The sequence below is a fragment of the Leptosomus discolor genome, chromosome 4 (genome assembly GCF_034619465.1).
Source record: "Leptosomus discolor isolate bLepDis1 chromosome 4, bLepDis1.hap2, whole genome shotgun sequence".
NCBI classification, from domain to species: domain Eukaryota; kingdom Metazoa; phylum Chordata; class Aves; order Leptosomiformes; family Leptosomidae; genus Leptosomus; species Leptosomus discolor.
In genome coordinates this window covers 13,111,380-13,132,616 of record NC_141394.1, presented here as the reverse complement: position 1 = coordinate 13,132,616, position 21,237 = coordinate 13,111,380, and the positions used below count along the sequence as shown (strand labels likewise).

Genomic DNA, 21,237 nt, shown 5'->3' with positions numbered 1-21,237 from the left:
CATTAACACATGTTATTCACTAAAAGTCCACATTTCAGTCCTCCAGACTTTCACATGCGCATAATGCAAAGGTACTTAATACTGTAACTACACGCTGAGATTAACTGACTGAACTCACGGCACATAACACTTATGTCTAAAGTACACCTTTGTAAACAGGTACTTGGCTGGCTTAAAAATCAGCTCAGATGCAGAGCTCCTCTGGACACTGGATTTCCCTTGGCCAGAGGAGAATAAAAACCCCACAGCTTGACTTGAAAACTTACTCTATCTCAGCTCCAGAAAGCATGGACAGAAACCAGCAGAAACATCTGGCGCGTCTGAAACATTTTATGTAGAAGGATCTTTGTGTTTTGGAAATACATTTGTGGGCTTTCCTGGCTTCACACTTTTCATACAGGGCATCTGGGACTTGCCATAAGTCACCCACAAAGCTGGTAAACTAGGGAAAAGCAACCTAAAATGCTCAAAGGATTCAGGGCCAACTATTGAGCAATTTGACACAGAGGAGCATTTCCACGCACAAACAAGAGGTAACAGTAGAATATGAAATTTATAGGAGTCTGCCACAAAACCAAGTACATCCGGCAGTCTTGATAGATTTCTATTATGTACTCGTTTCAATCTTACAAAATAAACATGAAAAACCCCAAGAAATACTTACTTCAGACAATACATTAGCACCAGAACTTACCCTGTTGAAGAGGCTGTGTATTCGTACTTGGATTTTGACTGGCCGATTGGGTTGAACTATTAGCTGTTGTGGCAGTAACGAGTCTGACATAATGGAACTTGCTTCCAGGTACCTGAATCTGCTGAACATTGGGTGCAGTTGCCAAGGGAATAATTGTCTTAAATTGAGATGTACCCACTCCTCCTACAGTAATGGTCTGCACTGCTGATTTCATAGCCTGTTAAGCCAACACAGCCAGCACAAAGAACATCAGTGTGTTTATTCCTCAATTTGTTAGTGAGCAACTCTCTAATCCATTCATATCCTTGAGAAACAAGTCAGTTATCCCCTTTTTTGCTTTCAAAAGTAAAACAGATGTGAAGAGATTAAATGCCTCTCAACAGCTCAGACCAAACTCAGTTCCATTTTTAATGCTTTATATCAAACGCCAAAGTAAACTAATATTTACATGAGTAGCATGACTCAGTCCACTTCCCCAGATACACTGTCTGCCAAAAAACCTTCAGGTGACTACAGAGAATATTACTCAGTTTGTATTAAAAAAATCAAGCAATGAACAAACCTAGAAATATTCCTACTAATAAGAACACATGATAGGAGCTTGCAGAACTGTTTGTGCTGGACTGCAGCATGATTTATCTCTGTGTACAGATACATCCTGTTAAGACAGTTTGCGATTAACACACAGAAATCACTGTGCAGCCCTTGAGAAGGAAATGGAACAGAGTCCACAAACCGATAGCTGAAGACATGCGAAAGAGGGCACAATCTGAGAAATGAAAGAAGCAGGAACAATGAAGAGTAGCAAAACAAACATATTAAGAAAAAAAAAATCAGAAAGGGGAAAGGGGAAAGGGAGTTTGGCAGACCTGTGCTACCTCACAGCTGGAATAATGGTACATCTGGAATCTACAAGACTTCATCCTTCCAGTTTCTCTCAAACTACATGCTGATAATAAGCAAATGTCTATTTTATTTATATACATTCATAAGTCTACCAGTTTGATAGCAGCATCTTTTTCCAGCCTTGCTGACATCCTCAAACCTTGGTTTATTCCTCCTTTTTCTCCTTCCATCTAACTTCTTTTGGAGCTCAGCTTTTTATTCTCAGTAACTGAATATCGATATTAAATGTATCATTGCCCTTGGCATTAAGTTTTCATATTAAATTTGGTTGATAGTACGATGTGACTTCTTAGAACATTTTCCCAACTCCCCAGTTTTCAGCAACTACACAAATAAAAATCTCATTTCCAGTGGAATATGTGCAAATTATAAGCCTTTTCTTTTTTTTTTTTTTAAAAAAGGTGTTTTCTTGGGAAATTTTTTATTATACTGAAACCTCAACAACCCAGAGCAATTCAAAATAAGCACTATCTGCAAGCCCAATGACAGCCTAAATGCTATCACAGAGAGACCAGCATGGACAAAGTTCCCTCTAACACACAAATTAGTGGCTACCATCCAAGGACAACAGGGAAAATTGTAAAATTCAAGTGACAGTTCTTCTGAGGGCATTTTCTTGAGCCCAGTGAAGACAGATGAAACCGTTGTGTTGTGTCAGATAGCTTTAGTTCAGAACTCAGTACGTATACCACACAACCATCTCCATTTTGTCATTTAGGGTGATTGCATTAGAGTGACTTAACCTTTAACAACTTTTTCAAAAAGACAATTTTGCCAGTTTTACTCTGAAAAAAGCCCAGAAAAACTTAAAATCATGCTGGTGTCCACATCCCCGTATCAGTATTCCAATTACCACCTGTATTACTGGTAAGACAAGACTGGCAAAGTCCGTCTGAGTCTCTCGTCTTGTGCTGTACATGCAACTGTGTTTATTCTCTGCTGTAGCCACCCTGGTTATTTACACTTATACACATCCTTTCATGTTTACCAAAACAGGAATACAGACATTAAGACAGAAAAAGATTTGCCTAATATTACAAAAGAGGAAAAAAGTAAGATCTGCAGTTTGTAAGAAAGGTCATTTTTTTCTTGTCATTCATTAATGCAAATCAATTTATGAAAGCTATTATGGAAAACTCAGATATTTTTCTAGAAATGAGACACAGGAAATTAATTATTTCTAATTCTGAAGGTCTCAGACCATGGTGTATTGCTTATGCATACATCCACCACAGGAATATGAACTCTAGTGTTGCAAACCTCAGAAAACCTGGAAAGCAGCCCTAGTCAGTGACATAGAAACACTGGTAAAGAGATAAAACCACCCAAAGAACCGTTCCTCATGTCACAGGCAGCCTTTCAGATGACTTGGGAGATTCAGTACACAGAGTTGAGAACTTGCACCATGTGGGGCTTTCCACGTTGGGAAGCTGCTCTCTAACAGTATGTTGTGGTTTGCACCCCTCAACTGAAGAAGCACATGCTCCTTGGGACAATGCTTTTGCCAGTTCTTAAGCAAACACCATTACAAGAACACCTTGGGACTGACCACTGCCAATTTGAGGTTCAACACTCCAGTTTCCCACAAGCAAAGAGACAAAGACACACTAGAAGACAAAGGAAAAGTCAGTCTGTACCTGGGTGGTTGTGTTGTTGACTATAGCCTTCCCAGGGGATGAGGGTGCTGACTGCTGCACTGTGAGGATCTGCTGTCCTAACGCTACATTCAGTGGGACACCCACAGTCTTCTGGGGGGAGCTGGGAGGCTGGGAGGCCACTGACACCACTGTTAGCTGCTTGGCAAAACAAAGAAGCAGTTTAAATCTCTGCGCAGGATACAAGATCCTGTACATATACATTCCCTCCTCGTTAAAGTACAGTTCTCCACCAGTACAAAGAGTTCTTTCTGTGAGCAATGATGCTGTGTTTAATCACAACTCACATGGGTCCGACAGTACAACAGCACATTAGACACGTTAGCAACTTCAAGGCATTGCTGGTTTCCAGCACCAAAATGCCCCTGCAGAAAGCTAGAACAGCTGCTGCTTTTTAGTTTTGGGATTTTTTTGTTTGTTTTCTTGTGGGTTTTTTTTTTTGTTGTTTGTTTGCTTTTTTTTTTAAGGAAACTATCCCACTGAAGCCTAAGCACTATCAGGATGGATTTTCTGAATAACAGCTTTATAATCAGTACCATGACTATTTCATCAAAATTGAAAGTTTAAAGGAGAGCTGGGGGGGGGAGGGGGAATAAATCTCACCTTCTACTACTGATGCAGCTGAAGTACAAGAATATCAGTATTTTCAAATCTACTTTCCAGATACTCATAGAGATCCAGTCGTGTGACTGCATTTCTGCAAAGCGTAGTGTTTGAATATTTTATTCTATACAGCCACACCCCTTCCAAGGTTGGTTTTCTACTTTTTGTTCTAAACTTCCTTCTTTATGCTTTAAGAAAACTCACAATTTTTGAAACCTTTTGCTTTTAAAAAGATACTTCGAATTACTTATCTACAGTATATTCAAGATGTAACCCTAAGGAGTCTTTTCACCCCCACTCATTGTTAATTTTTATTCTAGATTTTTTTTACTTCTTCCTCATGTTGCTTCCCTCACTAATAATTCTCAAACACAAGTCCTTCACTCCATTTGTATAACATTATATAACTAAAGCACAGTCTTTACCCTTACGCTAGTTTTTATCCACAATATTTAGTTTGAATGCATCAAGCATCTTGCACCCCTCAACTCTTCCTTTCTCCAGCAACATTCCTCAAGACAATTTTATCAAGTCTAAAATACAAGCTTCACCATGACAGTTGTCTAAAGCAGCTTACAATGCATGAGTTACCTTTTCTATCTATTGCCCACCTGTGCCAATCTCCAGCTCTGTATTTGTCAAGGACTACTGCAAATCTCATTTACTTCAGACGTGATTAGGGAAGACTAAATCATCTATGCAGTAGCAGGCAATGGTTAATAAGTGCTGACTTATTAACATAATTGATGTCTCCTCTTCAATAGCCTGTCGACGTTTTATGAAGGCATTAAAAAAAAATACTGTTTGAGCACTTGGCTAAGAGAAAATAGCTGCTTTCGGAGTGGATGTTTAGGGAATGGCAAGAAATGGCAGAAATGAGAAACTAATGCAGAAATGCATATATACTTAAAACCACAGTAAGGGAGCCAATTGCAAAAAATCTAGCTTAGGCTATTCCCACAGAGCATCGCGATGCACAGTGGAAACTCTAGAGCAGCAGGATCATAAACAGCTAGTAGCAAAGACACAGAGAGCTCCATTCACACCACTGTGCAGGAGGGATAGAAGGCTGCAGCTAGAATCAGGTCCTTACCTTATTAGGGGATTTGAGTGGTGAGATAGCTATTTTATTTGGTGTCTGTTGTGTTGTTGTATTCAATGCTGATCCAATGACTCCACTTTCAGAGATTGTTATTGTCTTTGGTGGTGTTCCTGGAGCAGACTGTGAAAGAACCCTACCTATAAACAATGAAGATACCATCAGCTCAAGTTATCCCTGTTTACGTTAACTTTTAAAGCAAAGTTTTCTCTGCATATTGTGCAATTGATCCCTACTTCTGAATGTGTATTACCTGGTAGGAAGGACATTAGCATTCTTTAGGTTAGATTCAGCAACAAAGAAGAAAATTGCAAATAAAAAGACAGTTCATCTGGGCTTAAAAAAGCCAAAACATACATTGAGCTTTCTGCTGAAAATTCTTTAAAGCCTGGACAGCACCCTGAGACACGCAGCCCTCCAGTACACCTGTGCTGCACACAAACACCCAGCCAGCTGGCAGTTTCCTAGAAAATCCCTGGGCTGCTGCCAACATATAGAGAGACCGAGTATGGGGGGGGGGGGGGGGCGGGGGAAGAAGCTACTTCCTTTTAAATCCTCAGCCATCAGAAATGAACTGTTATAGTGACCAACAAAAAGGTGTTTGGTCTGTTTATGCTCAACTCTAATTTTTTTTCCTTCTCTGTGTTGTTGGTTGTTTCTTTCAATGCCTAACAGAATATACAACACTCCCATGAAAATATGGGTGGTGGTGGAACTCTACAAACTAGCTGCTTTTACAACAGCAAAAAAGGTTAAACATGAAAACCAGCTGCTCCAAGTCATGAAATCGCTTTTAGGAATATTGCAAGTGTCCCAGAGTTGAAAACATTTGGTTTTCTTTTTTTTCCTTTTTTAATACTTCTAAGTTTCTTTTCAAAGACTGCTTGGTCACTGAGCTTCCCTCTGCTGCACTTTGGCTCAGACTAATTTCTGTCATAGCTTCTGTCACTCATTATCTTGTACTACATTTATGAAAACAAGAAACAAACACACACCAGCATAACTTTTCCATCCAAAATCAACCAGTGGCACGACAATGAAGTCAACTGGAACTAACAAGAAAAAGCATCATCCTCATGGAAAGCTGCCTTCCTCTGAGGTCTATGTGCTCTAAAATAACTTTCAGTTTTATGCAGCCTAAGTAACAGCACAGATTGTGCCAGCAGCTGCGAAAGCCACATGCAACCTGAAAAATGTCAAAGCCTGTGCAAATTGTACCATCTACAGTATTCAATGCTTTGAGTTTGTTTTTTCCTGGTGACAGCTTTCCCTTTCTCACTACATCCCCTCTGCGCCCCTTGGCATCAGCTTCCTAAACAGAATCTGGCTGCTTATACTGACAAGTCCTTAAAATTTACAGCTTCCACCTCATTTTCCATAAATTCCCAGGTAATCAAAGATATTTATCAAATTCAGGTATACAAAATCAAAACACAACAGAAATGTTGCACCTTCCCCAAAATGATGCCAGCTTCCCAAAGCTGGCAAGCTGTGCTGGCTATTTGGGATGGTGAGAAGACAAACAGGTATCTAAAAAGATTTCTCTCTCAATTACAGAAGCATCTTCATCTCCCATTGATGCTTCTCTCACAGGCTCAGGGGCTCAGTACTCTTGATTTTCCAACATACCGATTTAAAAGCTGGAAGTGTGTTTATTTTGTACTGTATGTTTGTCAATATTATGTAGGTATGTTTTGATTTGGACGTTTTCCTTCTTTCCAGAGGCACTAAAATTAAAAATATGATCTTATTAGTATTATTTTTGTTGTGGGTCCTTACTGTTTACCAATTTTCATGTACTGCCAGATGAAAATGTAATGCAGCTTCAAGTGACTCGTTTTGCGAGTTTTTAATGTTTCTGGGTTGGGGTTTTTTATTTGTTGTTTGTTTGTTTGTTTTTTTTTAAACACACAAACAGCTTAATTTAAATATTTATGAACACAGTAAAGCACTCTTATTCACAGATCTGTACATTTGGTAGGGAATTGTTTGAGAAAGGGGGAAAAACTGGGGAGTGGGATGGGGGAATCTCTCTTTCACCTGAAACATGAGTTGGGCCTCAGGCAGGCAGCCCGACAAAGAAAAGATTGTTTCAGTTATGTGCCATTCACTTGCATCTATCAAAGTTTCGAATACTGGAGACAGTTGCATTCTTTTATAAACCAGCTCAAGCCCCAATTCTGTAAAAGCTTAACAAATTAATTTAAATATGTGGAAAATATAGGCCTACTGGGGCTGGTCAATCTGGAAGCAGTTGAAGACATCCTTCAAAGCTCTGAAGATGACTCTGGCTTCCTGCATTCGTCCTTTTGAGATAATTTAGATGCCTCAGATGCTACTTGCATACATGCAATGATGCATTTAGTAAGGGACACATCAGTCCCACTACCATAATAAACAAATGAATACACTGTGAGTTTTTTCTTTAGTTTAATTTTTTTTTTTTAAAAGGACACAAACATAGATTTGTTTTCTGAAAAGCCAAACCATTTCTTACTTGCTTTAATTACTTACCTAAGACTCTTCTGCAATGCTTATTTTTGAAGTAGGTGAGAAACAGCACAGCTTTATTCACTTTTTTCACTCATTTTTTTTCCTCTTACTTGCGTGTATTACATTTAAGTCCCACTATAAGCAGATTAAAGTAATAGAACAGCATGTGTCTCATTTTCCCTGTTTATATAATCTATCTACAAATACTGTCTGTTTATTGAGTAGCCTTTTCACTCTTTTCACAGTCAATTGAGTAGCTGTGAGGTATTTTTTTCTCCTCCCAAAAATCCAGAAAATAGAAACATCTTACAGTAAAAGCAAAATGATCAAACTCTACAATCACAAAGATAATTCTAAACAAGCAAAGTGCAAAGGTACCAACAACTGCATTTATCTGTTTCGATCCCAAAAATTCTCTCACGATTTTTTTTTCCAAGTGCTTGAGGTACTTCAACAGAAACTACAGTAAAAATTGAGACAGAAAAATGTCTACAATCATCATCTCTTTGAACAGCTTTTGAAAACAATGGTAAAGCAAACCAAGTCAAAGTAGTACAACCTGCAATGACTGGTGACACTTGAGTGGTCTGCCCTGTAACAGCTTTGCTATTGATTGGTTTTGCAAAGATCAGCTTGGTGATGACTGGGCCAGAAGTTGGGGTTCGAGTCTTCTTCGCAATCTGAAAGATGGAGGAAAAAGATCTAAAGTAACTTGAGCATTTTGGATCTAATTTATTGTATTCTTAAGTAAGTGCAATACTCACACACATAATTAGAAGAATAACTGCTTATATCTTATTTCACCTCCATTTCTCACTATAGAGAGAACTAGGATATCATCCATGCCACTTTTGAAAACCAGCCATCAAAGCAGGATAGCCAAATGCCTTATAGCTTTTTTTGTAAGATATCTCTCTATGCAAACATACCTAATCTTCAAGATGCTGAAATTATTTTTTATATGCCATTGGTCTACATAAAAATGTTTAAATTAAATGCACAACTCTCAATATTTGAAGTTTTTAAAAAAAGTTACATCTTCAGCCAACCAGGACAAACCTTGTTCCTTGAGTGGTTTAAATATGACAGCTATTGCTCTGAAACATCTCTCGACCAATACTGACATAGCACCACACTTTTATCCTGCAAATGGGAAAACAGCCTACCGCAGCTGTTCTCAAAAAGTACATGGATCATCAGTCCCTGAAAGTTTTGGGTACTCACTAGCCAAGAACAAATCAGTTGGCTACATCCAGGTACAACGGGGTCTTTTTTTCCTTCTGTCATTCAGTCTCCTGAAACACAACTGGACCAGGAATACGTATTTGCAATTCAATGAGACAGATAAGGAGGGGTTTATGATCTTAAGTCTTAAACAAGACTTTTTACCCTTTTCCACACTGACAGAAGTTAACCACCAGATGCATTTATCCTAATAGTTTCTATACACCAGCATCTAGATCATGAATAGTTCAATTAAGAGGCTGACTTCTTTCAAAGACTACTTTAACCTGTTGACTGCAGAGGCTGCCTGCAGATGCAGACTATCGTGAGGATCTTCCCCATGTCCAAGTGAGCACACTGGAAGGCATTGTTGAAGCTCTTACACTTACCCACCCCGCATATCAGGCCCATACTACCTCTTCACCCCACACACCCAGCCACATCCTATGGACACCAGCCACCAACTCCAGCAATATTAGAGAGGGACAACATTGGCATCCATGTGGCGAGCCACCTCTTGAAGGCGCAGAACCACCTTTGTTACTCAAGTAGCTAACTGGAGAAATCTCACTGATGTGCAAAGACAGAGAGATGACAGCTACTTTTAACAGCCTGAGAAAGCTGTGAGTGCTTTAATGAAGCAATTGAGTAGGCTGGAGGTTATGTTTTCCAACACAAACCCCTATTTATAGAATTCGCTGACTGAAAACACCTCCTTTACAGTAGAGTAACACCAAAACATTTGAAGTATTCAGTAGCACATAATGAATTCCCCAGGTGCCCAGTAAAGAGCATGCGTGAGGCTGCTTCCAGTGGCACACTCACGGCATGGCTGGGGAAGCCAGAGCTCCCCCCTGTTATGGCACTGGAGCCCTCCAGCCTCCAATGGAAATCAAACATCACCTCTGCATGCCTGAGCTGTGCCCAGCCAAGAGAAGCCAGCAATTACCAGCTCTGACACCAGGCAGTGCCAGATAACAGACCTCATTTAAAGGAAGCCATGTGCTGCTCCACAGTTACAGCACAAGCGTTCCTCAGAGGAAACCTCCACTTCAGACCATTGGCAGGTGAAGGTCATTTGCTCAAATACGCTGCACCCAGACCACATTAGCTGCTTTATAGGTGGCATACAATAGCCAAAGCTTAAAATGAAACACAAGAAAAAACAACTGCTCTTTTTGGAGATATATTACCTAAAACCTTGAAACATAAGTTGTTTGGAGAAGGAAGCTTCATTCACAGCTCAATTTACAAATTTAACTCAAAGCCATTTTAACATTTCAAGGATTCAGTTATCTTAGCACATACACAGCTGACAGCTGAGCAGGCATTTTATAAGTAAATTTTTTGGTAAATTTACACACACTTTAATTTCTGATAAATTCCCCACATTTCATCTACTTGATTTGAGACTTCTGTTGTGCTGAAACTACTATTACCATGCCATAAGGTATTATTGTAACTCAGCTGCTATTGCTTTTACTCTCTGAAGTGAGGGCAAAGTCTGGTTCAGAATGTGATCAACATTGAGCAGGAATAGCCAGCTCCGGACAACAGCAGTTGTTTCCCAGTAACAGTCAATAAATGTGCTTAAATGACTTACATTAAGTGTAAGTCATTTAAGCACATGTGTAAAATACTAGCTACCCATTCACATGAAGTATTTCAGAAAAAAAAGTGAAAATCCCAAAACAATAGCTGGTCAACACAAGGAGCCCTGCTTCCCTCAGACTCAACTTGCAAGATCCTCCTCAGATAAATTCCCCCTTGCTTTTTGTCTACAAAGAAGGAGGTCTAAAACAAGTGAATCCCCTCAGGGCTTAGGAACCATGGCAAAACTCAAATGTGGTTGGTTATAGATGAGGAACAGACCTTGGACCCCAAGTGCAGGCAGTGCACTCCTGCCTTTACTTGCTGCCAAGCAAGCCTTTCAGGGGTTTTTGCTGCTGGAGCCAATAACCCCAGCCACCTGTAAAAGCCTTCTAGGCATCAGTGAGAAACTCACTGCCCATTTCAGTAGAGACTGGAGAAGCCAGAGGAAATAATCAAGATGACAGACTGTCCCTTCGATGCTTCAGAAAGAGCAAGTTCTCTGGAGCCCTCTGCCATTGCCTGTACAAATCACAAGCAGGTTAACATTATTCCTCTGCCTATGTAAGCTGAGCATGCTCCAAGTTACTCTGAATTAGACTGCAAAAATATTTCCTGGGGCAACAAGCTCTTCCATAAGAAAATTATTATATTTAGAAACACACACCAACCTTCCTCCCCCTACAGAATAAATAGAGGTATTTATCTTCCCTGCCTCTGCCCCCTACTAAATAAAGGTATTTCTCTCCAAGCATCTTAATTTAAAGGGTTAATTTATGTCTTCCTAAGTACCCTCCACTAAAGATGAACTAGCAAGTTTCTATGGCGAGACTCTGTTTTCAGCTGTCAAATAAAAAGGCACATGCATACCTCACATTTACTGCTGGACTGAACACCCACATAGCCAGCTACCAAAAAGGAGCTAACACACTATAAATCCACTTCCTAGGTGACCTCATGGGAGCTTGTCCATGTAGCCACACCCCATGTCATTTATATTTAGCATAATATGAAAAATCAGTGACTCCAGAAATAAAGGAGGAGAACAGCGCACGTCAGAGAAGATAAAGAAACTGAACTAGGAATGGGAATTTGCTGAGATTAGGGAGTGCACAAGGTCCTTTTCCATGGCAAGATGAAACCACAATGGTGGCTTAGCGGTTGTTTTGCCATTGTAGAAGCAATGCTATGGACACATAGATTTAGCTGCTGAAATGCAGAGCCAGTTACTACATCAAGACAAGTTCAAGTTAGACTAGCTTAGTGACAGCAATGGCGATGGGCCAGGACATCTGCAAGGCTAAACTCCTGCTTAACGCACTTGGACTGAAGTAGTACACCAGCAGGAACATCATTGTTTTTAAGCCTGTATGCAGGCAGGAGCCACAGGCTGAAAGCAGATGCACTTGCCCAGTAGTTTTGTCCACACATCCAGGGCAGTGGTTTCAAGTAAATCAGGACAAGCTGCCAAGGGACAGTAATAAACCTCTGGATATAAATGAAGCCCAAGGTCCTGCCACATTTTACACATCACAGAGAGGGCGCCAGATTCCAAGCAACATTTTGCTCAGCTCTATCAATTATGCCTTTTCTCAAGTGCTAAAATTTCAAATATCACAATTAGATTACAGCAGGGCTAATTGAGTTTCTTTAATGACCTGCAAAGCCCCTACGACAGTAAGGACCTAACAGAAGAGAGCTCTTTGTCATCTAATCTTTTAGCAATTCACTTTTCAGCACCGAGTTGAACTGCTGTGCTGCCTTGCATCTGAAATACCTCATTTACAAAGCCACAAGAGATAAGTTACACAAGACCCTTGGGAGGCAGGGAGGCATTCACAGCTTCCTTTTCCACTCACTGAAAGGTTAAGAGGCTTGTTCAGGATGATGGGGTAAATACATGACTTAATTTTCTAAGCCAGGGACTCAAGGCATGGGTTACCTCCCCTGTCATTCAGGATAGGATAGACCATGAATCTCTCACCCAGCCTCACATATCCCTCTGATACTTTAGTAATTTCCTACAGGGAAAAGCACTGTTTGGGAAGTTCTAATGTAATTATCTTTCTTGCAGTATCAGGTATGTATAACCAACTGAACGTTGCCTTCTTGCTTTTCATTTTTATTTCCCCCTCTCTTTATAGGAAAAACGGAATGCCAGGTGTTAACAATTCAATGTTTTGCAAATGGAAGCAAAGGTTTAATAAAAAAAAAAAGAGACCACAACAAAACAAATTTACTCAAACTGCAATTAACTAGGTTTACAAATGGATGCAAGTCCATTTGTAACAGCTTCTATTAAGGAACCTGTAGAATTCCTAATGACAAACAGCAGAAGTCAGTCACCAAGTCACTGTATTTCAGTCACTGATGGCACAGGTTATCTCATGCAAGGAAAAGTGGATCACAGCTAAGTCATTCTCCTCAGTTTCCTCTATCTGTCACTTGGCAGTCAGTAACCGAAGACTAGTAACAGGAACCGATCCACTCTCAAATGTTCCTATGCTGAGTCAAGAACATAGGCTTTTTGAGAGCTATAAGGACAACCATATCATTAATGATCAAGGTACAAAAAGTAGTCACTTAAAGTTTATATGTTTCAAACAGCCCTTATTAAACATGTTTTCCACAGGTATGATGTAGCAACAGAAGGGAAGAAAGCAGAACTCTGTGCAGGGATCATCTGCAGCTTTAAAACAAACCATCTTAGAGTTGCTCACATTCGCTTGCCATGAAATAATAGTCAGGAAACTTACCATTCGGCTAATAACATGCTAAAAGTTTGTAATTTTTCAAGTGCAGCAAATTAGTTTTTATTAGCATACTTAAGAGTTTAATTTCTCGTTGCATTTGTACCGTAAATAACCTGCATCAAGTTCTCCTTTTCCTTCCCTTTCATGAGGTCTTATTTCTGCCTCACTTCCACCTAGAATAAAGTCACTCACATTTAGTTTTGCGATATACCAGATGAATATCAGACTATTCAGATCATAATCTAAGCCTTTTCAACATGTTTTCAGATCCCAGCAGATTCTCTGTGGTTTCAAATATCTCAAGATCCATACCAGAGATTGGGAACAAGACCTTAAAGTGTCCATCTTACAATAGCGCCTAGTCTAGCAGTATCTATTAACAAGCTTAGCTAGATTTGAGGTAGACAAGATATACCTTTCTGTTCTTTTCCAAATGCTGGAAGTTTTTTTTCAGAGAGTTTATTTAAACAAACTAAACATAATAGACAGAAGCTAATCTTTCATAGAGGAATAAAGCAGCGTACATTTTAAATAAAGAACAACAGGCATATAGAGTTCAATTTAGTCTTCCTGAAAGCATGGATATTTATTTCTATAAAATGAAAATAATGGGAAAATTATTTTCAATTTACTGGATTTTAATAGCTCACTTTCTCTGAGGCAGATCCTAAGTTTCTAGACAGTAGCTAGAGATAAACGGCATAAAATGGTAAATGCATCCACAGATGAACGCATGGGCTAAGATCAGCACTGTATTCTTTAATTCAAGGAATGAATGTAAAGGCTGAAAGCAACCGTGTATCAATCAGTCACGGAAACCGACAACAGTTGCAGCAACATACTTGTTTAAGATGTTTCATCAGCATAACTCACTTTACCTGTACTGTTTTTAATTGCTGGGTCTGCAAAACAGAAGGCTGGGCCGCAGTGTTTATCAGCTGACTTCCTTGCGTCAAAGCTGAGACACCAACAACAGGTTTCACTTCTGACCGACCTCCAATAACAACTTTGATCTGCTGGCCTTGTACCTTGGAGTCTCCACCTTGGGCTTGGGAGATGGCCTTCTGCGCCTGCGGGAGTTGGCTGTGGGGTAATGCTAAAACAATAGGTTGGCCAGACTTGCCCAAAGTTGTTACAATTAGCTTTTGCCCATCTGGTTTAATACTCTGATTGCCTATTTTAATATCGGCAGTCTTGTTCAGAATAATTTGATTGGCTGATATAGTGACGGGTGTCTGAGCACCAAGTTTATGGAGGCCACTTGGAAAGGTAGGCTTTACAGATTTTGGGGTTGTGGTGTTCACTGTTGTGTCGCCTGAGTGATTGCTGGGTACAGTAACTGATTCTGTGGTGGCTGCAGTCATAGTCGTAGCTGAGGAGTCGCTGGTGGAGCTTATGTTCACTATTTCTTCCAGTTCTGTTTCCATGGGAATAGAATCTCCCATTGGCGACGACACAATAACCGCCTCAATGCTGTCATCTTCTACCAGAGTTATACCGGTGTCCATTATTTCCTCGGGGAGCAAGCTGTTGACTTCTGCTGAAACCACCTCCATTTTAGCAGTTGTGGCACTGATGACTGGAGCAGGTACTGCAATTATATTTTTAAAAGTTATTGGCTTCCAGAAAACATAAATTTTCAAAGCTTTATGAATAATATTACGAAAGAAGAAAATATAGTAGAAAATTTTTTTTCAGAGTGAAGGTATTGTGCATTCACAAGAGGGATATAATGAAAAAACCCCAACTGTTATCAAAACATAACACATTAAGCTGGATTTACTTTCAGAATCTATATCAAACCCCTTCAACATCATCCATTGAAGTGAAATCAAGCCACTGACTTGCTGTGGATTACCGGTCCACTCCTGACAACACAAAGAAGTAGTGTTTCCCCCTCAAGATACAGGCACCTTGTCCACAAAAATTTAAGCTTACTGAAATATAAAGTAAGAGTTAAACAGCTCTAAAAATCCAACAGATGATAATAGCTTTCCTCACACATGTCAACATTGATTAGCAGGTTATCTTGCCTCAAGAGACTTGTTATCCATACCAGATGTAAAAGGTTAAATCTTGCCAAATCCTCTTTTTGGAAATCTCAGAAAAACAGCTGTCTAGTGACAGGCTTTAAAAACCCCACAAGTTCAATTAACAGCACACCTATCCCAGCACCAAGCCAAAGCCCTGCCCTTCCAAGATAAACAGATAGATAATTCCTCTACGCTAGCCACGAAAAGAGCAGCTCAATATCTTTTTTTCTCAATACTCAGAAGAAAAATACAGTGCCCAAATTCATGATTAATTCGAAACATGTTCACAAAACAAAGAATATCCCATCTGAAAGAAAACATTTTTTAAGCTGACTAGTAAGAGTGACCAATTTATGTAAGAAAAATTACAGGGAGATTCAAAGCCAGAGTCGCTTTTCACTTAACAAACCTTAAAGACTTTCAATCCACTAAAACCAGATTATTAAGAGTGTACATTTGTGTCTTGGTGGACAGCATTATTTTTTCTGGTGTTTGTAGGAGCCAGTTCTGTATTGGCATTCATCTCAAGTTTCCTTACCCAGAACAAACCTTAAAGACATTGCTGGAAATAGTCACATCTACCCTTCCCACTAAAACTGTATCCCTGTCAGAGAGTGAAAACAGATCAGCTTAATATGGCATTTTCCCCATGCTGACTCCACCAGCAGGCTTGGGCACTGGACAAGCGAGCACGCTGCATGGGTATGTGTACATGCTCTCAAGTACTCATCATAAGCTCAAGAGGACAGGATCCTCGAAAATTCAGTTTCCTGCTTGCTAGGAAAAGCAGAGCTGAGTTATTTGTACTAAGCAACATTCATAATTAAGGAACTGTGCCACTAAAAACACTGGCAAATGTCAAGGTGACATTGATTCCTCCAGGGTCACAGTGGTTCCATTTTACACAGCAGCTAACTACAGAACAGCTTAATTTCACTCACAAAGTAGAAGGGTAGGGGAAAAAACCCTGCTATAATCTACGTAGTTTCCATGCTGAGCTCAGGAGGCTGTGCTGGAGCAGTCCAAGGCCTTCCTAATCATGAAGGATGCCATCCTGATTCCCCTCACCTCCAGAGTACAAGCCATACCAAAGTGCCATGATACTCAAGAAGCCGAAGTTGTGAAAGAACTTGTCCTGATGACCGATGGTCAAACTCACACACAGCTCACTTCTTGGCAGGCATTTAAAGATACAAAGTTCCCTGATGTCATTGCCAGAAATACCTTCTTTGGAAAGCGTTTCTCCGAAAGTAATGCCAGTACGGCTTGCAGTGATGCCAGACCCAGTAACTACCACTAGACAAAACAGCTTATGCCAAAGGACACATTAGCAATAGTATCACATTGCTGTCTCAAAGTCATATTGGTTAACTGCTTACGATATTACACAAAAATAGGAATAGTAAAAGCAGACTGTTCCAGCACATGTTAAGGCCACTAGCTCTCTTGAGCTGTGTTGCTTTATCATCTCCTCTCATCAACCTGCATGGGCTTGTGTCTTAGATCTTGCAGCTTCAAAAAGCTTGGACAAGTGGCACACCCCCACCCCCCACCATCCTATACTGACAAGCACATGGGGCTTGGGTGCAGAAGTTAGACACCTAGGGTCAGTCGCAATCCAAATAATCATTGCCTCCAGGTTTGAAAAGGAGGGAATCAAAATCAGACAGTAGAAAAATCACGAGCTTCAGTAATGACAGATAATTCTAAAATACTTGCTTTTGGTTTGCATTCATACGTGCTATTCCCTAAAAGAAAGGTAATTCTTAGTATCTTTTAACAGTATGTCCATAGAATATTTACATCTATTTAAGTAGTTATAGAGTTCAACGGTTATCTACATTCTTCATTCTTGCCATTTGGTTATATTAAAAAGCAGTAAATCATTATTAAATACCTACATCTAGTTGAAAGGATATTTATATTATTTACATTAAAATGCACAGAGTCAGGGTTTTAAACAGCATTCCAACTTCAAACAAACCACTTGCAAGTTAGAATGCAGTAGGAAAAGACATCTACTACATCAAGTCTGGAATCAGTAACTGACAAGTTAGAAGAAACAAAACATTATGCATGGTTACTGGCTTAACAGCTTATGGACATCACATTGGAAGATTTTACAGTTACTAGGACTCATCATTTTACAGATGGCTTCCATTAATAGATTCAGGCTAGCGTCATCAACAACAGCAAGAAAAGAATCAACACAATCCACTTGTTCTATTTCTTCATTGCTTATTGGATATGACTGAAATAGATACCAGCAGTCTTCACCGGCAAGTGCTCCAGCCACACCACTCAAGTTGCAGAAGGTGCTGTAGGAGAAGGTTCAAGACCATCTAAAGAACCTGAAGGTGCACATGGGGAGTCCATGGGACCTGATGAGATGCATCCGTAGGTCCCGAGGGAACTGGCCGATGAAGTGGCTCCATCATATTTGAGAACTTGTGGCAGTCTGGCAAAGTTCCCGCTGACTGGAAAAAAAGGAAACATAATCCCTATACTGAAAAAGGGAAAAAAGGGAAGACCCAGGGAATTACAAGCCAGTCAGTCTCACCTCTGTGCCCAGCAAGATCATGGAGCAGGTCCTCCAGGAAAATATACTAGGGCACATGGAAAATAAGGAGGCAATTGGTGACAGCCAACACAGCTTCACTAAGAGCAAATCGTGCCTGACAAATTTAGTGGCCTTCTATGATGGGTTACAATGTTGGTGGATAAGGGAAGAGCAACTGACATCATCTACCTGGACTTGTGCAAACCATTTGACACCATCCCACACAACAGCCTTGTCTCTAAATTCAAGAGACATGAATTTGACGGAGAGACCACTCAGTGGATCAGGAATTGGCTACAAGGGTCACAGACAAGGGCTTGATGTCTAAGTGGAGTTGAGTGGCGTTCCTCAGGGGTCAGTATTGGGATCAGTGCTGTTTAACATCTTTGTGAGTGACATGGACAGTGGGATTGAGTGCAACCTCAGCAAGTTTGCCAATGACACCAAGCTATGTGGTGGGGTTGACACAGTGGAGGAAAGGGAGGCCATCCAGAGGGACCTTGACAGGCTGGAGAAGTCAGCCCGTGCAAACCTCATGAAGTTCAACAAGGCTAAGTGCAAGGTCCTGCACCTGGGTCAGGGCAATCCCAAGCACAGATCCAGGCTGGGCAATGAGTGGATTGAGAGTAACCCTGTGGAAAAGGACTCGGGGGTGCTGGTAGATGAAAAAATTATTACGAGCCAGCAATGTGTGCTCGTAACCCAAAAAGCCAATCACATCCTGGGCTGCATCAAAAAAAGTGTGGCCAGCAGGTCGAGGGAGGTGATTCTCACCTTCTACTCTGCTCTTGTGAGACCCCACCTGCAGTGCTGCATCCAGCTCTGGGGCCACCAGCACAGGACAGACATAGACCTGCTCAAGCAGGTCCAGAGGAGGCCCACAAAGATGATCAAGGGGCTGGAGCACCTCTCCTATGAGGACAGGCTGAGAGAGTCGGGGTTGTTCAGCCTGGAGAAGAGAAGGCTCTGGGGAGACCTTCCAGTACTTAAAGGGGGCCTGCAGGAAAGATGGGGAAGGACTCTTTATCAGGGAGTGTGGCAGTAGGACGAGAGGTAGTTGTTTCAAACTGAAAGAGGGTAGATTTAGATTAGATGTTAGGAAGAAATTCTTTACTGTGAAGGTGGTGAGACACTGGAACAGGTTGCCCAGAGAAGTTGTAGATGTCCCCTCCTTGGTAGTGTTCAAGGCCAGGCTGGATGGAGCTTTGAGCAACCTGGTCTAGTGGAAGGTGCCCCTGCCCAATGCAGGGGAGTTGGAACTACATGATCTTCAAGGTCCCTTCCAACCCAAACTATTATATGATTCTATGAAATGCAACAATGAAAATATCATCCTAGCTATACGAGAGGCTGCTGTTCTCAAAGGCAGCTTCAACATCCCAGCAGATTCTACTTGTTAGCTATTTAGCCAGGATTTCTCAGTGCTTCAGCTGTTTATTTTTTTTTATTGCTTTTATACCAAACATACACTGTTTCTGTTTTTTCAGCTCCTCTACTAAAGTGATTTCCAACAGTAAAATCAAGCCAACCTCTTTTAAGATTCTAACAGCTTTGAGATCTTCAAGACAGGGTAGTGTATTATTTCAACCACTTGAAAAGACTTGAAAGTTTCCTTCACTTCAGCAATTATGCTTTGAGTCACTTGATAATGCAAGTGCTGTACCTACAACTCCCCCCAAAAGATGCATCAGTAAGTGTTTACACTTACTTAGCTCAAAACCTGAAGAAAAAAAAAACAATCTAAATCAAGGAAGTGGATAAGCACACTATTAAAATGTGGGGCTCCATAAAAATTCTAGGATCAGATTACTAAATAGAGAATATTAGCCTACAAAATAATGGTTATGCAACTAAACTAAAAGCTCGAGAAAAAAATTCATGTAATGAAGATCTGTTTAGAAAGAGACCATCCCAGCAGAGCTCAGGACACCCAACCAGCCAAACGCATGTAAAAAAACCTGGGATTAAAGCATATTGTTATCAGAGTCTTGGAGTAACAACTTTAAAAAATGCTAGGTACTGTTAGGAGGAGGAGAGGAACAAAATCTCAGTTTGAGTGAACCACCTCTGATCATCTTACCCACAGCATAGATCTCTATACTTGATACTCGCAAAAAGGAATATATATATATATATAATGTCATTAAGGGTAAAGGGGACTTATAAGGACGGAGATAAAGAATGTCATCATTGTTGGCAAAAATACAGAATTGTGTCTGACAGGTATCTGTGAACTTTGATCTGTTTTTTCTTTTTTTGTCACTAGTATGTCAGCGCAGAATTTAAGAAACTAACAGGTAAAGTGTTGAGACAGATTATATCAACACCTTTGTTGATAAAACATGCAAAGCAGCCACACTAAACAGGATAATCAAGAGAATCAACAGAATAAAGCACACTGATCTGCAAACAAGTAAAGAAAATGCAAGATATAACAATGCCTGTATTTTACAGTAACTAACTGCATCTTATAACATCTCCAGAAATGCCCCCATTTCACTAAGATAAGAATAGCTAACCTTCCAGTCTGCATCCATGAGCACTTAAGAGTACAGCACTCACATGAGGATATGTTACAGAATCATCAGCCAGGCTATGTACTGCAAGGAAAACTGTTCAGAAATTCGGATTATTCAAAAATAGGGCTGCCGAGACCAACTTTACAGGATGTTCTGGGATGGTGCTTCGTGTTAGCAAGGTCGTCACAATGAAGCAGCAGACCAAGTGACTCATCACCATTTGTGACCATTAGCGGTCCCCTTCCTATTCACTTCTCAGTACACTGCACAGGTCTGGTGGCGCTCAGCCACGGGAAGACTCTGGTGTAACTGGACAGGTTTAAGAAATATGGGCCAGACCTGCCTTAACTCACTGGCAATGTTCATTTTCAACTAAATTCCGAAGTGTCACTTTCACCAGAAAACAGGAAAATCGAATCAGTAAAAGATTTTTTAAAAGCACCTATCTTGAAGTGCAAAAAACCCCACCGCAAAACCAAAAGCTTCATAAATGCATTAAGTCCAACATAGCCCCTAAAATAACAGGGATTCTCTTGGGATCAGGAAAACTGCTGCTGCATGCTAAGTAAATCCTAACTGAAACAAAGTATCTTTGACAGATACAGCAGCTAGTAGTTCTTTAAAGGTGGGATAAATGCACACACTTAAGCATAGCTTTATTAAGAGACAGCAAGGGCAAATACATTCAACTTCCTGAGCCAGGAACTGCAAAAACCCTTAAAAAGAAGCATGAAGAGGAACGATGAAACATCACCAAAAAAAAAAATCCCTACCCTCAAGAGGTCACCACTGGGGTGATTATCCATAGACGTGTCTGTGAAGCTAGTTACATCACTAACCATGAGAAGATGGAAATATAACCATATATTCATTATTACAATTTTCTTCCTAAGGGATGTAATGCAGCATACAGTTTTGCAGCTCCCCAAACAAGAAGAAAATCAGAATCCTTGCATTAAGTGATTTACAAGCATCTGCACACATCCTTGGTGCCTCAAAAGGCCAAGCCTTTTCTGAAGATCAATGAAGTTGACATTCTTAGCTTTTAAGAGAATCAAGGCATATGCCTAATAATCCGTGACACGTAAGGGAGAACAACCGATAGTTG

General features: G+C 40.4%; 1 protein-coding gene across 4 annotated transcripts in view; it reads right to left on the bottom strand.

The window, feature by feature from the left end:
* LIN54 (lin-54 DREAM MuvB core complex component) overlaps positions 1–21,237 on the bottom strand; it is a 39,858-nt gene that overhangs the window by 8,373 nt on the left and 10,248 nt on the right. Inside the window, exons 2-7 of one of the 4 annotated variants that reach the window (XM_086464923.1) lie at positions 18,825–18,845; positions 13,896–14,608; positions 8,010–8,130; positions 4,952–5,097; positions 3,238–3,393; positions 695–911 (exon numbers count right to left, since the gene is read on the bottom strand). In XM_086464923.1, coding sequence (XP_086321049.1) covers positions 695–911; positions 3,238–3,393; positions 4,952–5,097; positions 8,010–8,130; positions 13,896–14,608; positions 18,825–18,845 — 1,374 coding nt within the window. Of the gene's footprint in view, positions 1–694; positions 912–3,237; positions 3,394–4,951; positions 5,098–8,009; positions 8,131–13,895; positions 14,609–17,314; positions 17,377–18,824; positions 18,846–21,237 lie in introns of those variants that run through there. The other 3 variants (XM_086464924.1, XM_086464925.1, XM_086464926.1) reach the window with 3 other exon arrangements.